The sequence below is a fragment of the Copadichromis virginalis genome, linkage group LG20 (genome assembly GCF_057382275.1).
Source record: "Copadichromis virginalis isolate Kocher_CV1m ecotype Utaka linkage group LG20, C_Virginalis_male_GT1.1, whole genome shotgun sequence".
NCBI classification, from domain to species: Eukaryota; Metazoa; Chordata; class Actinopteri; order Cichliformes; family Cichlidae; genus Copadichromis; species Copadichromis virginalis.
This window is the reverse complement of record NC_140637.1, coordinates 15,673,500-15,694,696: the sequence shown is the minus strand read 5'-3', so window position 1 is coordinate 15,694,696 and position 21,197 is coordinate 15,673,500. Positions and strand designations below refer to the sequence as shown.

At 44.9% G+C, this 21,197-nt stretch overlaps 1 protein-coding gene and 1 long non-coding RNA gene across 3 annotated transcripts in view; one reads left to right on the top strand and one right to left on the bottom strand.

The window, feature by feature from the left end:
- The window catches only part of LOC146684484 (voltage-gated potassium channel subunit beta-2-like), a 258,771-nt gene that overhangs the window by 171,453 nt on the left and 66,121 nt on the right, over positions 1-21,197 (top strand). Inside the window, exon 11 of the mRNA XM_085444737.1 lies at positions 5,631-5,751. Within this exon, the coding sequence (XP_085300863.1) occupies positions 5,631-5,751 (121 nt within the window). The remainder of the gene's footprint in view (positions 1-5,630; positions 5,752-21,197) is intronic.
- LOC146684485 (uncharacterized) overlaps positions 1-21,197 on the bottom strand; it is a 447,043-nt gene that overhangs the window by 375,106 nt on the left and 50,740 nt on the right. The window lies entirely within an intron of this gene.

Below are 21,197 nucleotides of genomic sequence, written 5' to 3'. Positions count from 1 at the left end.
TTATAACACTATTTAATATAGTTGCAACAATGTGCAATATCAACCCCCCCCCCCCCCCCCCCACACACACACACACACTCAATATGCAATATCACTGATGTGTGTGTATATATATGCAAGCGTGTATGTGGAAATATAAAGTACGCATGCATATATGTATGTATATATTTATATATGTATGTATGCATGGATGTATCTGTATATATACAGGTGTATGTATAACTTGTACATATCTTTCTTGTGTAAATGTAAATTTGTTTGTGTTATTGTGTAAATACTTATGCTATTGTGTACTTAACACACACACACAGATGCCAAACTGCTTTCCATTGTTTTTGTAACAATGACAATAAAGAGCTATTCTATTCTATTCCGAACGCGCGGCAGTGATGGCGACAGAGCACGTCCGGAGGCCGGCCACACGGAAGGCAGATGTGGCGACAGAGCACGTCCGGAGGCCGGCCACACGGAAGGCTCCTTCAGGGGGCCGGCCTCGATGGCGATCACGTCCAGCTAGAGGCCAGGAAAGCGGCCGGTGAAGGCGAGGTGGTACAGGCCGAGCTGGATCAGACGGTGGTGTAGCAACCGTAGCGGCCCCTGGGACCCTCCAGCTGAGACAGACTGCTGAACGGGCCCCTGGACCCTCCAGCAAAGACAGACACAGGACCAGCAGGCACAGAGACCTCTAGCGAGGACGGATGAGAACTAGCAGGCGCAGAGACCCCTATCAAAGACAGATCAGAACCAGCAGGTGCGGGGACCTCTGGCTGACACAAAGGTAACTTGAGCTGCGCAGGGGCCTGGCTCAGCCCAGGCAGCGCTGACATGGTGCAGTTCTTAGGGGGCTGCTTAACCTCCAGGAGGCCAGAATCAGCTGGGGACTGAGACCTAGCCTCTGGGGAGACCCTGGAGTGAATAACTGCACCTAAAGCAGCTAAGTTACGAGAAACACCCTGGTTGGGAATGAGATTATCTCCCTGAATAGAGATGATGGATTGTTAAGTGGCTGACAGAACCAAAGACTGAGCTACAGGTAGCGGGGACACTGGAGACTGAGCTACAGGTAGCGGGGACACTGGAGACTGAGCTACAGGTAGTGGGGACACTGGAGACTGAGCTACAGGTAGCGGGACACTGGAGACTGAGATAGTGGCAGCTGGGCAGGTGACTCGGGCAATGCTGACTTTTTAGTCTCTAGGGGTCCACAGGCAACTGAGGGAGGAAACTCAGCCTCTGGGGAGGCCCTGGAGAACATTTCAATTACTGCAACATTACCACTTAATGTCTTTGAATGAGTGTCAGTAGTCCAAGAAATGAAACATTCGGGTGCACACTGAACAGTCTCTTGAGGTGGCAGCTTGGAAAACAAAACAGTCTTAGTATCATCAGAGCTGGGGTTAATTGTCTCTGGGTTGAAAGCCACAGCTTTAGCACACTCTGGGATAGCTGATACGGGGTTAACAGACTCAGAGAGAGTTAATCCAGGCTCAGAAGAAGCAGAAGAAACACAGCCCTTTGTTTTCTCAGAAGTCTTAAAAATACCAACCTGGGAGAGGTCACATACTATGAAGGTAGATAAGCTACGCATATTAGCTCTCATCAACACACCCCGAACAACCCCAGAAGAAAAAGTCCCAAAGGTCAAACCAGTAATATTGTCCTCTTTAATCACCACAGTCGGCCGCTCTGATATCCCGAGGTCCGACTGTGGTCAGGGGCGTTGACGGCGTAAGCACCGTTTCCCTTTCAAAGGCTGGGCCGATGGGCCGGGCAGCGAAGCATTAGTTGCTGGGTGGGTGGTAGCAGCCGGGGGTGAAGGTGAAGCTTGATCAGAAGAAATTCGGTGCGAGCAGGTGAAGTGAGCCAGGGGAGACCAGAAACCAATCGCTGTAGCCGGTTAGCCACAGCTTAGCGAAATTCTTTCCCCTCATGCTCCAATAACAAATTAATTAATTTGTCCACAGAGCTAAACACCATATAACGCAGACAAACCAGCAACTAACAGAGGCAGACGCAAGGCTTAAATACACAGAAGGATACCAAGGGAATGAAACATAGAAGGAGGGCACAGTTGGGAGTAATTAGACATGACGGGACAGGGGAAACAAAAACTAAACACACTAACATCAGCCACGGACCTTCAAAGTAAAACAGGAACTCACACATGCAAAGACACAGACTTAGAAACACTGACTTTACACAGAGGAATACACATGCAGAAATGACTAAACACTAAACTGAAGAAGAACAGAACCAAAAACCAAAGAGCAAGAAAACCAGAACCAAAATACATCACAATAATAGAAAGCACAAAACGCTGGGTCAACAGACCCAGGATCATGATTATTCTGTTCTATTCTGTTCTATTCTATTCTATTCTTTGTGAATTTACACAGCTGAATTCAGCAAGATGTAAGCAGATGTTTCGTATCTATTTTCATTCTTTACACTGACAATATAGTGTTAACACTATCTTTATACCGGACAGTATACAATTGGTATAAAGGTGGAATTCAGTCTAATCTAAGCATCATCAGTTATAATTCAAAGTATTAATTCATCTCTGTGTGGCTGGGTGTGGTTTGTGGCTCAGCTGCAGAGGATGGATGGAACAGTGGGTTCTGGGTGTGTTGGAAGGCTAACTCACACACTTGATATCGATCATACAATCATGTCCCCCCCTTTTGAGGATGTTGCTGGGACCGGAGAGGAGATCTGTGCATGGTGTGAACCCAGATGAGGACATCTGGAAAGCTTTTGCAGGGAATGCAAATAAAACAAACTGTGTGGGTCCCAACCCAAGCCGCCAGTAATATGGACCTGTGACAGATCCAGCCAGCTGAGGTCCTGGCCCATATGGTGGGTGAGCTGGCGGCCATGCAACAGGAGCAGGCAGTGGTGTTTTACCGCCAGTTGTAACAGTGGCAGGATCAGTCTGAACCCTGGATAAAGGTGTTAGAGAGTCTGATTGCTTGGGCTGGTTCCCTGCTGACACTGCCACCAGGAGGTCTTTCAGGTCATGGCAGAGCCATGCCATTGGAGAAGGAGTGGGCACTGAGGTTGCTCCCACTGAGGTCCAACGAAGCCCAGGCAGCGCCTCTCAGCTTGCCCTTGCCCTAGGTCTCACGGCAAAAGATTATCATTAGCGTTTCCGGGAGGGCTGGATGGAGCCAGAGGACTGGCTTTTCACCTGGCATAGGCAAACAACCGGCAGCAGTCGCAATTGGCCACGAACCTCCTTCGCTCTGCCGTTGCTCCACAGGTCCCAGGTAGTGGGACTGGTGTTCTGTGTCGCTGGCCCTCCAACACCTTCCCTCTTAATGATACACTGTATGTCTCTCTAAGGTGCTGAGGGGGTATACACCAGGCTATGGTGGATGCAGATCCTGGTCCAGCAAACCCTTGTTTGGCCCAGGGCATTGTTGGAAGAAAAATTAAGTTGTGCATGGGGATGTACACATATATCCCATAGTTCTGCTGCAAATAAAATACAAGGGCAAAATGCATAGTGTAAAGGCTATAGTTAGTACATGCCTGACTAACTATAACTATATGTTATATCTGGGGACAGTTTCGCCTAGGTTTAATAATTGCATGTTTACGACCTTTAGCAGCATGTAGTGTGTGCGCTGCACTGACTGTTGAGGTGACTTTGGAACTTTATTTTTTACAATAATTATAGATGTTTTAAGGCTGTAAAACCCCTCACTACACACTTTATACACTTTTCTCAGACAGGCATCAATAGTGAGGAACCACTGTAAGCTAAATTCGAATTTGAATTGCTCAGATTGAATCTCAATTGCTCAACTCAAATAAAATTGAAAAAATAAAATTGAACTCCATCCATCCATCCATCCATTTGCTTCCGCTTATCCTTTTCAGGGTCGCGGGGGGCGCTGGAGCCTATCCCAGCTGTCATAGGGCGAAAGGCGGGGTACACCCTGGACAGGTCGCCAGTCTGTCGCAGGGCTAACACACAGGGACAGACAACCATTCACACTCACATTCACTCGCACATTCACACCTAGTGACAATTTGGATTAATCAATTAACCTATCCCCACAAGCTGCATGTCTTTGGACGGTGGGAGGAAGCCGGAGTACCCGGAGAGAACCCACGCAAACACGGGGAGAACATGCAAACTCCACACAGAAAGACCCCGGCCTGATGGTGTAATTGAACTCAGGACCTTCTTGCTGTGCGGCAACAGTGCTAACCACCGTGCCACCGTGCTGCCTTATAATATATAAAATTGAACTCAAATTCTAAAATTGAATTTGAATTAGCCTAATTTGAAATCCAATGTACTGGTTTGAAAATGATTGTCACTAAATGAAGAAATTTATTTAAAATTGTATTCCAGTACATTCCGGTACATGTATTCCGTTACTCCCCAACACTGCATGCATCTATAGTAACATTAAATGACCAGTGGGTTGCACAGTATGGAGTGACACAGCAGTATCCAGTGTAGTGGTTTATGTGCAAACATACCATTAACACTGACACAAATACAAGAAAACAGCCTTTGAGTAGCTGTCCACTATAGTGACTACTATGCATGAAAGGGTTAAAACACTCAAACTTCAATGAAAGAGGTGATCAACACTTTTATATGCTCAAGTGCATAGTGTGGAGGACCTCATAAGGCCTTAGGGCAATCAGATGTAAAATACAACATTTATGTGTGTTTTAAATTGTAAGTCCATCACATTTGACTCCTTCTGGGGGGTGGGGGGGCCCTTGGACCTTGGGCCTCTGGGCCTGGGGCTCGGTCCACTTTGGCATGGCTAGCTGCTGGCAGAGCCCACAGGCATGTCACTGCAGCTCCCTGTGGCTTCTGCATGGTGACTGCTGGCTGACCCCACACCTAAGGCTCCTTTCAGCTCTTTCCCTGAGGGTGGCACCGTTGCCCTTCTGATGGTCCTTCTTGGGCTTTTATGCTCTGGGAACCTCTGGATGTCTGGGCCTGGATCTCCTCCATGCCTGTTTCATGCGCCGGGGACATGGCTATGGCTTCCCACAGCAGATCATTACATGGAGAAACCTTTTGAATACAAGTGTTCACACAGGTGTCCTGTGGTCCTCACAGACACAAACTATATCTTCCTTGGCTGCTACCTCAAAGCACATTGTGTGCTTGTGTGGTCTTGCATGCTGCACAATACATTCAATATTTAGTATTTACTGTTGCTTACAATTATCTACGTACTTGCAATGTTGTTGTGTTTATTGTATTGCACTTTTTTTGCTTTTTTTTTCTCTTTTTTCGTTTTTGCTTTTCTCTCAACAGGTGATCAGGGGATTTTTACCTTTTTTTTTTTAAAAATGTTTTCTCTCACTGTCTCTTTCTTTCTTTCTTTCTTTCTTTCTTTCTTTCTTTCTTTCTTTCTTTCTTTCTTTCTTTCTTTCTTTCTTGTCCCCCAGTCATATGTGTCCCATCTGCAAAAATTTAAAAATTAATTAATTAATTAATTTAAAAAATCGAGAAACAAGGTTGTGCCTACATTACATGCTTCCACTTAAATGGATTGGATTACTCAGTACTTACTGAAACAGGGTCAGTTTCTTGGTGAAAATCATGGACCAATAAAAATGTTTGGTGCTTTTTCCTCTATTATTTGTAGGAGGCATACTCTGTGGCACGACAGTTCAACATGATCCCTCCAATTTGTGAACAGGCAGAGTACCACATGTTCCAAAGAGAAAAGGTTGAAGTGCACCTTCCTGAACTCTTCCACAAGATAGGTAAGCAAGCCACCACTGATGTGTACAGCATCATGTCCCGAAAATTATGACTGTTCATTCTTAACTCTAGAACACTTAATGGAGTTTGTAATCCTATCAATATTACTTGCACATGGAGAAAAATTACCTGACCTTGGTGTTGGAGGAATGTACCTATGTGAAGTGTCGGGAAGGTTACTTTTAAAATATATTCTATTACAGATTACAGAATACATGCCTCTAAATGTATTGTGTAGTGTATTCCGTAACTTTACTCAATGAGAATAATGTATTCTGAATACTTTGGATTACTTAATATATTATCAAGCTTTTTACAACTACATGGATCTACTATTGCTATGTGATTTATTACTATTACTGAGGGTTACTCACCATACCAATACCAACTAGATCTTTAAATCTTAATATCAAATGAGTAACAGTAGGGTGGACATTAGGTAAGGCTGCGATTTTTTGCAGTGATCTTGTATAGAAAATTATTCAGCACATACACTCAACAAAAATATAAACGCAACACCTTTGTTACTGCTCCCATTCCCCATGGGATGGACGTAGAGACCTAAAATTCATTCCAGATACACAATATAACCATCCCTCCCAAACAGTGGTCACAAATCAGTCCAAATGTGTGGTAGTGGGCACATCTGCTATATTGAGAAAATCCCTCCCACCTCACAGGTGTGCCACATCAGGATGCTGATCTGACATCATGAGTAGTGCACAGGTGTACCTCAGACTGCCCACAACAAAAGGCCACCCTGGAATGTGCAGTTTTTTGTGCTATTGGGGGTCTGGGGACCCAGAACCGGTCAGTATCTGGTGTGACCACCATTTGCCTCATGCAGTGCAACACATCGTCGCATGGAGTCTATCAGATTGTCAATTGTAGCCTGTGGAATGTTGGTCCACTCCACTTCAATGGCTGTGCGAGGTTGTTGGATATTCGTGGGAACTGGTACACGCTGTCGTATACGCCGGTCAAGCACATCCCGAACATGCTCAATGAGTGACATGTCCGGTGAGTATGCTGGCCATGCAAGAACTGGGACATTCTCAGCTGCCATCTGCCCTGAACAATGTGAACCATGATTCATCCGTGAAGCGCACACCTCTCCAACGTGCCAGACGCCATCGAATGTGAGCATTTGCCCACACAAGTCTGTTACGGCGACGAGTTGGAGTCAGGTCAAGACCCCGATGAGGACGATGGGCATGCAGTTGAGCGTCCCTGAGACGGTTTCTGACAGTTTGTGCAGAAATTGTTTGGTTGTGCAAACCAATTGTTCCAGCAGCTGTCTGGGTGGCTGGCCTCAGACGATCTTGGAGGTGAACCTGCTGGATGTGGAGGTCCTGGGCTGGTGTGGTTACACGAGGTCTGCGGTTGTGAGGCCGGTTGGATGTGCTGCCATATTCTCTGAAACGCCTGTGGAGACGGCTTATGGTTGAGAAATGAACATTCAATGCACGGGCGACAGATCTGGTTGACATTCCTGCTGTCAGCATGCCAATTGCATGCTCCCTCATTGCTTGTGGCATCTGTGGCATTTTGCTGTGAGACAAAACTGCACATTCCAGGGTGGCCTTTTGTTGTGGGCAGTCTGAGGTACACCTGTGCACTACTCATGATGTCAGATCAGCATCCTGATGTGGCACATCTGTGAGGTGGGATGGATTATCTCAATATAGCAGATGTGCCCACTACCACACATTTGGACTGATTTGTGACCACTGTTTGGGAGGGATGGTTATATTGTGTATCTGGAATGAATTTTAGGTCTCTACGTCCATCCCATGGGGAATGGGAGCAGTAACAAAGGTGTTGCGTTTATATTTTTGTTGAGTGTATATAAAACAGGTCTGTTGCTCCGAACCGTAGTAAAGGGACCTCTGGCTAATATGTTTGATTCCGTGTCGACCTTGTAGCCGAAAGATTACAAAAGCTCATTACAAAACAAAGACAGCTTCTTCGTTAGCACTTGTCTGGGACAACTTTGCTAGCGAGAGACAGAGAGAGGCATTGAAAGGTTGCTTATTGTTTCAGAGGAAAACACGAACACAGTGTACAGTCAAGTCTTTTTGGCTGCAGTGGTTGTTATTATATTTACATGCTTCCATCTCCCGTCTCTGCTCAGTGATAACTCGTACTTTTCAACTCTCCTATTTTTGCACATAACGGGTATAGGGCAATGCTTGGAACACTCTGCTCATATCACTTTCATATTAAATAACTTTTTGAATAATAATTTTAAACAATATTTCTTCATGTGGGCCACAAGTAGGGGTGACATGGACCGCGAAATTGACACACAGGCATTAGAGCCTCTTAATGCGTGTTTTGTTTGGGATTCCACCAGTGTGGAATTACCAAAAACAGAGAGAGCAAAGCCTAACATATGAAACAGGAAAAGACCGCCATGTAATCCATTTATTTCAACAAAGTTGATAGGTTTGTAGCTTGAACCTATTCGCTGGAACGTTGAGGACAATATAATTACACAGCAAAGCAAGACACGAGTAGGCAAAGTTCTTCATGTTACTCATGCATGAGGGAGACCACTCCTTTTATTGTGGTTACATGAATATGCATAGGGTCATTAACATATGACGTCTACATACACACAAAGAGTACTTTGCCTGTGTGTGTGTGTGTGTGTGTGTGTGTGTGTGTGTGTGTGTGTGTGTGTGTGTGTGTGTGTGTGTGTGGTGAGGTCAAGATGTGACCCTGTGAAGAGTCTAGCGGGTCCATCTGAACAAAAGGCTCTTATACTTAAACAGATATACGTGTGTTTGCTAAACCATATATCAGAAAGAGAAGATACGATCTCTCCTAGGAGGTGTGTGATCTATGCCAGAACACTCTAGAGAGGAGTGAACGCACTCCCCTCTTCATGCTACACAGAGTTGTTACAGACCTCCTAGGATGAGACATTCTTTCAATCTACAAATGATTATACACCTCTAAGCATATATGGTTAAATATTTCTAAGCATAAATGACAATCAACAAGACAAAACCTAACATTCCCCCCTTTTTGACCTTTATGCTTGAAAAGCTCCCAGTTATGATCACCTCATGTCTGACAGTGTCAATGCAAACATTTTTATATTCAGCATATGTCAAATCACCCTAAATTACCGAAAAAGTACACAGTTTAATAAATGTATTAGCAGTTATCCCATTCCTCATTGATCTCATCCAATGGCAAACTACATCCTACGAGCAAACAAAGAAATTGTTAATTTAATAGTTAAAATAAAAAAGTAACATTTTCAAAAACATCTCAGCTTGGTGGTGCTTCCTCCGGGTGTGCAAATCACATGTCTCTCTGCAGAGTGGTTTGAGTTCTGCAGGGCGTCATGAATGTCTCTTCCAGTTGTTTCCATCAGTGTCCATAGGACCAGAGTCCAAATGTATGTAGAATAGACATTCAAACATACCAGTTGGTTTTGTTGTTTGTCAACATGGGTCTCAGCTATTTCCAATGCTGCAGACCTCATAGGAAACTGCTGTTATCACCACCATAGCTTCTGGTTCCTGTGCTTTTCACAGAATCATGATGTCATCCTTAGACTCCCTCTGCGTCGTCGATGGAGCTTGGCACGCTCCCCTCATCCCTCGAGTTTTCATGTCCCAACGCTGCTGAAGATTTAAGGCAGAGCACGTTGTACACCTTAATTGTCTTCCTCAGCGTCAATATTGAATCTTTCATTTTATTTAAATCTTGCTGTGGGAAGTCTCCTCTTGATCTCCTGGAAGCTCAGTAGCACAGCTCTCTGTGTGATGTCTGCTGTGCTGAAGATGATCTCTGATCCTCCTGAAGTCTCCCTCCTGGCCTCAGCTCCCATCTTGTGGACGATCCTCTCAGGCACTCCTTCTCGTCACGCATAGTCCTGATTTTGGGCCTGCTGGACCTGCCTCAAAACACTCAGCTTCTCTGCCTTCCTCCTGGTTCAGCTGATTCAGCCGTCACGCCTCGCACTTGGTTGCCCTAGAGTTGATCAGAGGCTGGAGGTTGAAGTGCGAGCTTACCCTACAGGGGCTCAATCAGCACTCCCCCCTCACCACTGAAACAACCAAGTGTGAGATTTCTCTATTGTGCTGTCTTGAGGGTGCTGGGGTTTCCTGGGACCTCGACCTCTTTGCAATGGCTCTGATAAATCCAGGAGGGTCTCTCCGCTATTTTACAGGCAGTTGAAATGGTCAGAAGCACTTGAATTGGCCTCTGGAACTCCCCCTTGGTACAGCCCTCATTCCAACGCAGTTTCATGGTCCTTGCTGTGGCTCCAAGGTCTGATTTCATGATGGGCCCCAACCAGCTTGACCTTTGACCTCAGCCACTGCCTGGGCTGTCAGCTATGCGCTTCTCACTGGGCCTCTGAAGATTTCTCAGGAGATTACTGCTGCACCTGTATTTCCTTGCTAGGAAGACAAACTATTTGGAGAGCATGTCAACAATCATCAAACCACATTCTTTAGTTCAGTGAACTTCACTTATAGGCCATCAAAGCCTCATCTGAACATGGATGCACCACTTGCATAGGTTTAATACCCGTAAATAAACGGCTAATCACACAAATCACTGCAACAATAATAAAAAACATTGTTTAATGTTAATTCTGGACCCCACCTCTTGATTCATGGACACTCCCACGAGTCAACTCATCAAACCTGGATCCCTATCTTAAAGAAAAAAGGTTAGCTAGATCATATCCCAGGCAACATCAGGGCATCTCCTCCCCAGGAGCAGCACCACCCTGGACCTATAATCCTGCAATGAAAATCTTAGTGTGTTTTGCATATTAAGTCTGCTTAACACCTGGCTCTCCCAGGAGCCTGCATACACACCATCATGGCCTGGAAAGCAAGATTTGGAAGTAAAATCAAACTTCACACTTATAAAAAATTGTATCATAAGAACAATAAGCATTCAGCACGGGCAAGACAAGTGTCATGTGCAGGTTTTCTCAAATCATTAAATCACTATTATTACCATAATTCGCCTCAAACATGGATCATCCCATGTGCTCAGTTAACATTAATGTAATCAGTGACTTCTCTTAAGCAAAGTCACTCAACTCAACAATCACTATGAGCTCAATAGCCCATCTTCAACTATACCATAAACACTGCATCCCTTATTCGGTTTTCTCATGTCACTTGTCCACTTCAGCTGAATCCTCCACATGCACTTTTAGAAAAACAAACATTAGCAACACACATGGATTATCCTGGTGGGCAGGCGTCGGCCATCCACATTCCAGAGGTGCCATAAAAACACCATAAAGTTAGCCATCCCTAGCCGTGGAAAGAATGTCATTCACATATAAACCCAGAAATCCTGTAGTAGGAAAAACATCAACTAATCCTCTTATAAATCACATGATCAAACACATGATTAACCATCTGCTGTAAAAAGAAATGTAAATGTTAGCGCTGCGCAGGTGTATACACTTTCTCACAGTAATCTCTGTGAGCAACACAAGGTAGTGAATGACACACACACATAGTAAATTCACAGACAGAGAAAATGGCATTTAAAAGGTTAAATCGTCATGCAACCTCGAATGTTGCTGTCATCTTTCTGCTCCTGTAACAAAAAACACATAAATTCATCCACCCTTTTGTCCTGTCTAGGTGGAGGTTAACCTTGAGTCGTGGTCAAGTCCTGTCAGCTTTTACCAGTCAGTCAGTTTGTTTTTTATTTCCATTCATTCATTCTTTCTTTCTTTGCTGATAGTGGAGCTTGTCGTCGCATTTAGTTTCCACTTCCAGCAAAATGACGTCATTTCAAAAGAAAAAGAAGAACTTTTAGATCGGATTACATCGCTGAATCCTTTTTGGACAGGAACTTGTCCCAATAAGTGGCTTTCTCCAGAGCCCATTTTAATGTGGAAAAACCCACCCGCAACGTCCCTCTTGACAGGTCATAAAGCACTTTCAATTCCCGACGTGCAGATCTTCTTAAAGAAAAGAAATAGACAAAAAAAATCAGTGCCTGTTCAAAAATGAAAAATGAAAAATAACAGAGATTATCAAACCAAACTTTCAGTGCACTGTGAAAGTATCAAAATAAAAAGGCCTTGTTAAGTCATGACACAAACTCCTCATCAACTTCACAACAGGAGAAGAATCATCAGCTAAATTCACTCCAAACCAACCATCAGCTGCACAACACACAACATAACCCTAATGTCATATTAGCTATGAGTTTAATCACCAGGTATGTGCTCTTCACTCATTTAGGCCACAGATCTATTCACTTTTCCTTTTCCCTTCATCATAAAACATGTGACATGGTGTCATGCACTTCACAAAAAAAAAAGTTTGTTCTGACGTATTCAGAGTTGTGTATCTAAATACAGGATTCACTCGCACATCAAAACAGGAAACTCAGTGTTTTAGAGTCTCCACTCAACACACAACAAACTCCAACACATCCCATTCATTCGTGCTAGAATTCAGTCACCTTTCATTAATCTAAAACCGATCAACTAATTTGCATATCAGCTATTAACCCACTAAGTTGACAGGACAACAGAAATGCATGTTCAAAATAGTATCACAAAAGACAATTTCCCTCATACAGTAAATTACTTGTGCTGCATCAATCAAGCAGGAAGCTTCTCCCAATTTACTATATTAACAACTAAATTTATTGTCAGATCACTGGTTGCTCAAACCAGAATCTTTTTTCCCACAAGTTTAAATTGTTGTCCTGCAACCTAGAGAGTCAATTTTTTGCATTGGATAAATTCAGTATTTAATAACAAGTGTCTGCTAAATTGACACTATTTTAACACTGATGAAAGATAACAAGCTAATTTTCATTGCATGTGTGTTTGTGTTATTAGGCAGGTCTAATGCATGTCTGTGGAGCTGCATCTCCAGCAGGGCATGTTCTTAAAGCTGCCTTTCCTACACATTTCTCTACTATTATTTGATCATTTCTTAACTAATGTGCTATGAGTCCACTGGTTTTTGCATCACACGAGGTGACTTGGACAAGATGATAAACAGACTCACACGCTTAAGATGTTGTCTAATCTTCATGAGTTATTTTGTGTTTGGAATTGTTAGTAGGGTTAATGCATGTTCTGCTTGTTTGTGTGATTTTGTATGTTTCTATTTTCGCAGTGTTTCAGACTCCTTCACAATTTTCCAACTTAACCAGTCAGTTTTGTTTTTCCCAGGTTTGCTAACCCAAATTTTGATTTCCCACATTTAATAACAAAATTTGTGTTCTCACCACTCTCACTCTATTGTCCTCTCCCACTTCAATAGTCCAATAGCCGGCAGTTCTCCTTCAGCTTTGTCCTGTGTTCCACTGTCTCTTCTTGCCATTTTACTCCACAGGTGGCAAATGTCAAACTCCAACTGTTCAGTTCTCCTCAAACGTTTTCTTCACATGCACAGTGAAGTTTCAGCTTGTTGTAAACACAGTGCCATTCATCCGATCAGTCAGGATGATGGGTTTGCTCTTCTTCTCTGATGCTGTTTGTCCACATTGCTGCTGCTTTGCTGGGACTCTGCTCAGGACTTGCTGCTGTCTCTTTATCATGTTATTGCTTTGGAGCTGCATTCCTTGTCTTCAGGGAGGAGTGAGAGCTTGCTTGCTTGAGAGGTTGAGAGACACATGGCGCTGTAAATAAGTCAGCCAGAAACTTGGCCTGCATGTTTCCAATGATGTTAAACTATAACTTTCTTCCGACTGCTGCATGTGGAAAATTGATTCAGGTCTGCTTTTCACCTGAAAGTGACAAACTAAGACATTTTTATTATTATCATCACTGCTTAATCAACACACATCTCTCTCTCTCTGTGTGTGTGTGTTTTTGTGAACAATCCTTTCTTAAAAGCAGAAAATGAAATTGTAGTTGTTTTTTAGCTGATCAACACAAAACCTTCTCCCTATGATTATTTTTCATCTACAATATAAATTCTTTCTCTTTTTCACTCTCTTTTTTTTCTTTACTATAGCTGGTGACCTGCAGAATCACCGCTCTTCACAATCAGAGGCAATTACTTTTACACAGCGCACAGAAACACTGTGATGTCAGACACATTCACACTCACTTTTTCATCTGCATAAATAAATCACATGGCTGATGATACCATGGTGATCCATAAATATGATCACCAGTTTATTTAATCATTTTTAACCCAACAAAACAAATAAACAAAAACATGATGCTGATGCTACACACACACGAGTCAAGGTGCAGGAAAACTGCTCATGGAAACGCTGCACACTCCAGTTATCACAGTTATCAGAGCTCTGTTTCCCTCTCTTTGAGTAGTTCTCAGACAGCTCTTGATCTGATAATGTGTAGCTTGCTCATCAGCTCAGAAGAAAAAAACCGCAATGCAACATCACACAGTAGTTGCATTCCCTGCCCACAGTGGCAAAGTCTTACACTTTCATATTAAATACAGCTTCTCCATCATGTACTTTTAGATGTTTCATACAGGGTTCAGCATATTAGTTGTTTTCACAGGTGTGCTCTATATCTCAACAATGGCTCATAATAAGACAACAGTCTTTCACACAGGTCAAGTGCCTCTATGCACTTCATTAGTTTAAATATTTGCCTATATCACTTCACCTCATATGTCATTGTACTGAATTTGAGCAACCACAAGCTTAATGTAGATTACTTTTAACAACTATCCACCTCAATTAAATCTATGGTCTGGCACACAGGCTGTTTTCGATCAGGGCAAGCTAAAGAATAAACATTTTGTGTCAGCAAGGGGGTGGGGGAAAGCCATTCACCACAGCACATCTCAAGTGCTGCTGATGTGGCAGGCCTTCTCCACACGCTCTCCAAGGCTGGTGTGTTTTCTGAAAACTTCTAACATTTGAATCTCTTCCATTTATAAGCCTGCGATTAACCGCACGGCTCAGGTCCACGTGAAACCCGCGTGAACGCGCTCGCGTGAACCCGCGCAGCTGTTGAGCCGCCGCTCTCTCACATTTTTATTTAAATACTTTGTGCTGCCAGGAGCAAAGTCCTGCACAAACGTCTGTCTCCCTCCGACTCACCCTTGGTTGCTTAGAAACCCATGATAACAACAACAGTCGGTGTCACAGACCACGTGTTCTGCTCCGCACACACTCACACAACAACAACAACAACAACGATGACAACAACGACAACAACACAAAATAGGCCTATTGTCCAGCACATTCTGGACCCCGCGGAACTTCTCAACTCCCCACAAAGCGGCGGAGAACCACCTCTCGCTCCACAAAGCAGCGAGGAACCTCTCACTCCACAAAGTAGCGAGGAACCTCTCAACGCCCCCCAAAGTGGCGGAGAACTCACCTCTCGCTGCACAAAGTAGCGAGGAACCTCTCAACGCCTCACACAGTGGCGGAGAACTCACCTCTCGCTGCACAAAGTAGCGAGGAACCTCTCAACGCCTCACACAGTGGCGGAGAACTCACCTCTCGCTGCACAAAGTAGCGAGGAACTCACTTATTGCTCCACAAAGTAGCGAACTTCTCAACGCCTCACACAGTGGCGGAGACTGCACAACCACACGGTTATAGAGTTGGGCTCTTCAAACTTACTTGGTGTTGCTTAGCGTGTAATATCAGCCTCGGATCCCGCCGATCGTCATTCATCGAGGAGAAAAGACAGACAGTTAATCCACAGGAACTTCCTGGCTGACGTCAGTCTTTCAGCGTGTCCCTCCTCCCCTCGGTGAATGCCGATTCCAGGGCTCCAGCTCTCGAAGGACCAATTAATGATAGGTTTGTAGCTTGAACCTATTCGCTGGAACGTTGAGGACAATATAATTACACAGCAAAGCAAGACACGAGTAGGCAAAGTTCTTCATGTTACTCATGCATGAGGGAGACCTGCCTGGAGCCAAGTGTCGTTCCACCACTTGACCTCCGTCAGACTCTCAGCCAGGTCCCCCATAGCACTCCTTTTATTGTGGTTACATGAATATGCATAGGGTCATTAACATATGACGTCTACATACACACAAAGAGTACTTTGCCTGTGTGTGTGTGTGTGTGTGTGTGTGTGTGTGTGTGTGTGTGTGTGTGTGTGTGTGTGTGTGGTGAGGTCAAGATGTGACCCTGTGAAGAGTCTAGCGGGTCCATCTGAACAAAAGGCTCTTATACTTAAACAGATATACGTGTGTTTGCTAAACCATATATCAGAAAGAGAAGATACGATCTCTCCTAGGAGGTGTGTGATCTATGCCAGAACACTCTAGAGAGGAGTGAACGCACTCCCCTCTTCATGCTACACAGAGTTGTTACAGACCTCCTAGGATGAGACATTCTTTCAATCTACAAATGATTATACACCTCTAAGCATATATGGTTAAATATTTCTAAGCATAAATGACAATCAACAATACAAAACCTAACAAAGTAACTGTAGAGGCTAAGCCTACGCTTGAAGCCACTGAGGTGGTCGCTAACAGGGGTGACGCGATGTCATTGGTATGCATGAATTAAGTAAACAGTCCAATAAATCCAGCAGTATGTATCTTGTCCTTTTTGGTCTTTATTCCGTATCAACTTAACATAACACCGCAACGGTCACAAACTGTTTGCCTTCTTACAATTAATGACACTCCTTTTTTTTTTTTTTTTTTTTTTTGCCTGTCCCGTTTGGCTCTTTTGCCATCAGAATTGTTGTCTAAAGGCAAAGAAAGATGCCCAACGGATTCACTTTACCAAATTGACCATCCCAGCCTTGCCATAATGGTCCATTTGATTCACCTTTTATTGTTTATTTTATTTTCACTTGCTGAATACGGGACAGACTTGACTGGGGGAAAGAAGGGGAGAAAGAAAGAGGGAAAGAGAAACAGCTGAGAAGAGGGACGGGGGAGAAGGGCAAAAAACAAAAACCAACAGAATGGGCAGGGGAAAAAAAGAAACAGAAAATGCATATGTCGATCACCTGGATCACCTGTTGAAAAAGAAAAAAGAAAACAAGCAGAAGAGAACAAGAGTAATAGAATAAACAACATCACAATGATATATGGGAATATGACAGTAAATACTAAATATTAAACATTATTGTGCAGCACATAAGATCAACAGAACACAGTGTGCTTTGAGGTAGAAGCCAAAAAGGGTGTAGTTTGTGGGTGCGATCACCCGTGTGTACACCTGTGAGCATGGACGCGCTTGTTTTTTTAAAAGGCTCCTTCATGTAATGATCTGCTAGAGGGTGTGGGGGGGCCACAGCCCCGTCCTCAAGGGCATGAAGCAGGTATGGAGGAGATCAAAACTCCAGACATCCAGAGGCCCCCAGAACACAAGAGACCAAGGTAGACTAACAGAGGGGCAGCTGCGCCACTGTCCCAGAAAGAGCTGAGGAGAGTCCCAGATGAGGGCTCACTCAGCAGCCGCGGAGCAGAAGCCAAGGGGAGTTGCAGTGACGCGCCCGTGAGCTCTGCCGGCAGCCAGCTGTGCCTGAGTGACCGAGCCCCAGGCCGAGAGGCTGGGGCCACCCCACCTCCGAAGTGGCCCGAGCGAGCCCCAGGCTCCGATAAGCGGCTGCCAAGGAGTGAGCCGGTGTGTACCTGGACGCCCATCCCCAGACACAAAGAACCACCAACGCACGGATGTCTGACGGAGTCCGCCACTGGCAGGGGAAGTGGTGGTGGGGGGAGATAGGCCTCCAAACCTTGGCGGGCCTGAGATGTCCCCAGAGAGGTGGCGTCTGATACCCAATCTGACATATACAGGGAGTGCAGAATTATTAGGCAAGTTGTATTTTTGAGGAATAATTTTATTATTGAACAACAACCATGTTCTCAGTGAACCCAAAAAGCTCATTAATATCAAAGCTGAATGTTTTTGGAAGTAGTTTTTAGTTTGTTTTTAGTGTTAGCTATTTTAAGGGGATATCTGTGTGTGCAGGTGACTATTACTGTGCATAATTATTAGGCAACTTAACAAAAATATACCCATTTGAATTATTTATTTTTTACCAGTGAAACCAATATAACATCTCCACATTCACAAATATACATTTCTGACATTCAAAAACAAAACAAAAACAAATCAGCGACCAATATAGCCACCTTTCTTTGCAAGGACACTCAAAAGCCTGCCATCCATGGATTCTGTCAGTGCTTTGATCTGTTCACCATCAACATTGCGTGCAGCAGCAACCACAGCCTCCCAGACACTGTTCAGAGAGGTGTACTGTTTTCCCTCCTTGTAAATCTCACATTTGATGATGGACCACAGGTTCTCAATGGGGTTCATATCAGGTGAACAAGGTGGCCATGTCATTAGTTTTTCTTCTTTCTTGCCAGGCACGCTGTGGAGTACTTGGACGCGAGTGATGGAGCATTGTCCTGCATGAAAATCATGTTTTTCTTGAAGGATGCAGACTTCTTCCTGTACCACTGCTTGAAGAAGGTGTCTTCCAGAAACTGGCAGTAGGACTGGGAGTTGAGCTTGACTCCATCCTCAACCCGAAAAGGCCCCACAAGCTCATCTTTGATGATACCAGCCCAAACCAGTACTCCACCTCCACCTTGCTGGCGTCTGAGTCGGACTGGAGCTCTCTGCCCTTTACCAATCCAGCCACAGGCCCATCCATCTGGCCCATCAAGACTCACTCTCATTTCATCAGTCCATAAAACCTTAGAAAAATCAGTCTTGAGATATTTCTTGGCTCAGTCTTGACGTTTCAGCTTGTGTGTCTTGTTCAGTGGTGGTCTGCTGCATCCCTCTGCAAGATATCTCACTATTTTTGACTTTTCTGAGCCTGTCAAGTCCTTCTTTTGAGCCGCAGAGAATGGGGGTGAGAGAAGACTTCAAACATCCCTCCACCCGCTCATTGTAGTGTTGATGCATGTGTGTTCTAAGGTGCATTTAAAACCCAGGAGGGCATGGAGCTACCTGCCAGAGAGCAGCAGGTATGCGCATAGTCCCTCCTGCTAGCCCTCAATGTCTACGTGTATTTAAAATTGAGAGGTGGGCAACGATGCCAGGGGTGAGGTGTACACCCTGATGGTAATTTGGATTCCGTGTATCGTGCCCACCCCCAAGATCCTATATGTATGTGTAATGAGAGTGTGAGTAATGTGAATGTCTAAGTTATGGGATAAAATTGAGGCAGAGGCAGCCAGAAGGGGACAGAGGGGGGAGTAGCCTCCTCTGCACCCTGGTGACATACCCCTACTCCAAGGCCCTGCATGTGTGGGTGGTTGTGGTGGAGCGGGAAGAGGGAAGAGGGAGGCAGCTGGAGATGGGGAGGGAAGGAAGGGAGGGGCAAGTGACCCCTCCCTGGGGCCAGCTCCCCCGCTGACCCCAGTAGGCACCCCCACACTCCGCGACCCGCCAGGGAAAGGGGGCCCAGGCCAATCCAGACCGGGGCCCAGTGCAGCAGCGCCTCCCGGCCCCACAGAGCCCGGGACAGTCCACCCAACCCCACCACAGAGAAAACTGCACCCACCCCACCATCCACTCATCTTCCAGACTACATAAGACAATAGACACCCAGGCTGAGATCTTCCTCCACCTCTCCTGTATCTCCCCCTCCTGCAGAGAGAGTTCCTGAAGAGAGGAAAGCTCCTGCATGATGTGACAATCTCCCCCACCAGTTGAAGAGCCCCCCAGGTGGCTCGACGCACCGGCGGCACCCTGCGCCAGGGCTGGGCCCCCATGCACCCACCCGCCCACAACCCCGGCAACACACCAACCAGGACCCAAGCCCCCGAGGCCTGGCCAGGGCCCCAGCCCAGAGACGGAGCACCCCCAGAACCTCACGCCCATCCCGGACCCACCCAGGGGCAGCCAGGCTACCAGGTCAGTAACCCACGTCCGTCAGCACAGACCCTCCCCTAGCCCCGCTGCACGCAGCCACGGGGAAACAGTCACCTGAGAGCCAACAGAGCCCCTAACCGGACATGACTGCTACCCCGGGTTTAGCCCCCCAAGGAAGATGCCTCCGGGGAACCCCCTGACCCCCTAATCCTGTCCCTACCCCCACACCAATCACAACAGTGAAGGCGGGACCAAACTATGACCCCCCACCCCCACTAGGTGATGAAACTGATCAAAGGAGCCCAGAGCAATTGATCTGATGTGGTGGCAGAGGCTGTATCAAGACTAATGTAATCTAATAGATAATTTCTATATTGGTTAGAATTAAGATTATTTTTATTTTTCCAGTTCATGAGGACTGTTTTCCTGGCTATGCATAGGGCAGTGAAAACCATATGGGCTATATTCTTTTCTGAAGTGACATTATCTAACTTGCCCAACAAACACACTAAGGGGGAAGTTGGAATGTTACATTTCAGACACTTTGATAAGTCTTCACATATCTCGCGCCAAAACTTCTGAAATAGTGGACAGAACCAAAGAGCGTGGATATAATTGTCCGGTGAATTGGTTTGGCAGTCTGAGCAGTTGTTGGTAGACGTAAAGCCCATCTTGAACATCCAATGACCTGGGGTCCGTTCTTCGTACCTCGCTAAGTAAGTTAGCTGGATTTGACTGTTGACAATTTCGCGTGATCTTGGATCGTTCGGTTCCCCGAAGCTCATCCGGGACTTGCTGTCATAGCAACAGATCCGTAAGCGTAAACCTGCTCGGGAGCAGGCTTACTTTATGTAAACAAGATTAGATCGCGGCCACTCAGGTATGTCCGCTTCATGTATACGAAATCAACAGCGATATTTTACCACTGTTTTTCCATAAATAAATATTATCAATGTAACTAAAGTTAATGCAGTACTTGATCCTTTTATTGATTCCATACAGATACATACAGGTCATTTCCTAAAAAAAGGGAAATGTACTATTAATCATTCTATTTCATGTATTTGATTATTTCAGATGTACTTCATATTTTAGAGTTGTAATTGTAAATTAATTCGTGTAATCAAGATGAGAGACCATGGCTATAAAAGCGAAGGTGGATTTGGGAAGTCTGTCGCAGCCATGTCCTGTCCGTATACGCGAGCCACCCATTGCGGAAGGTGCAAGATTGATAAGGAGAGTTTTCAGAATTCAGAGTATATTGCGGGATAGACAGGATCCTTTAACTCAGCGCGACAGTGTGCTCATAGAGAGATATCGATTTTCCCGTGAGGGTATTATTTACTTAACCAACTTGTTGACGAGGGGGTGCAGGACCACCACCTGTCTTTTTTTGCTCTGCCCTTTTCTTGGTTGCTGTTATAAACAAACAAACAGATTATTTCAGGGTCTCTTTTCAAGAGACTAAAAGCAATATAAGTGATAAATATTACCATTCTGTAGAATATTCTTATATTTCACTTTTACTTGTTCCCATGTTCTAGTGGGTCCTGTCTTGGCTCTAATGTGAAAGAGGATATAATGTAATATAATATAATATAATATAGTGTAATATAATAAATTTACCCTACCGCCTACTGGTGATGGCCAGAGGGGCCGATGGCGCGATATGGCAGCCTGGCTTCTG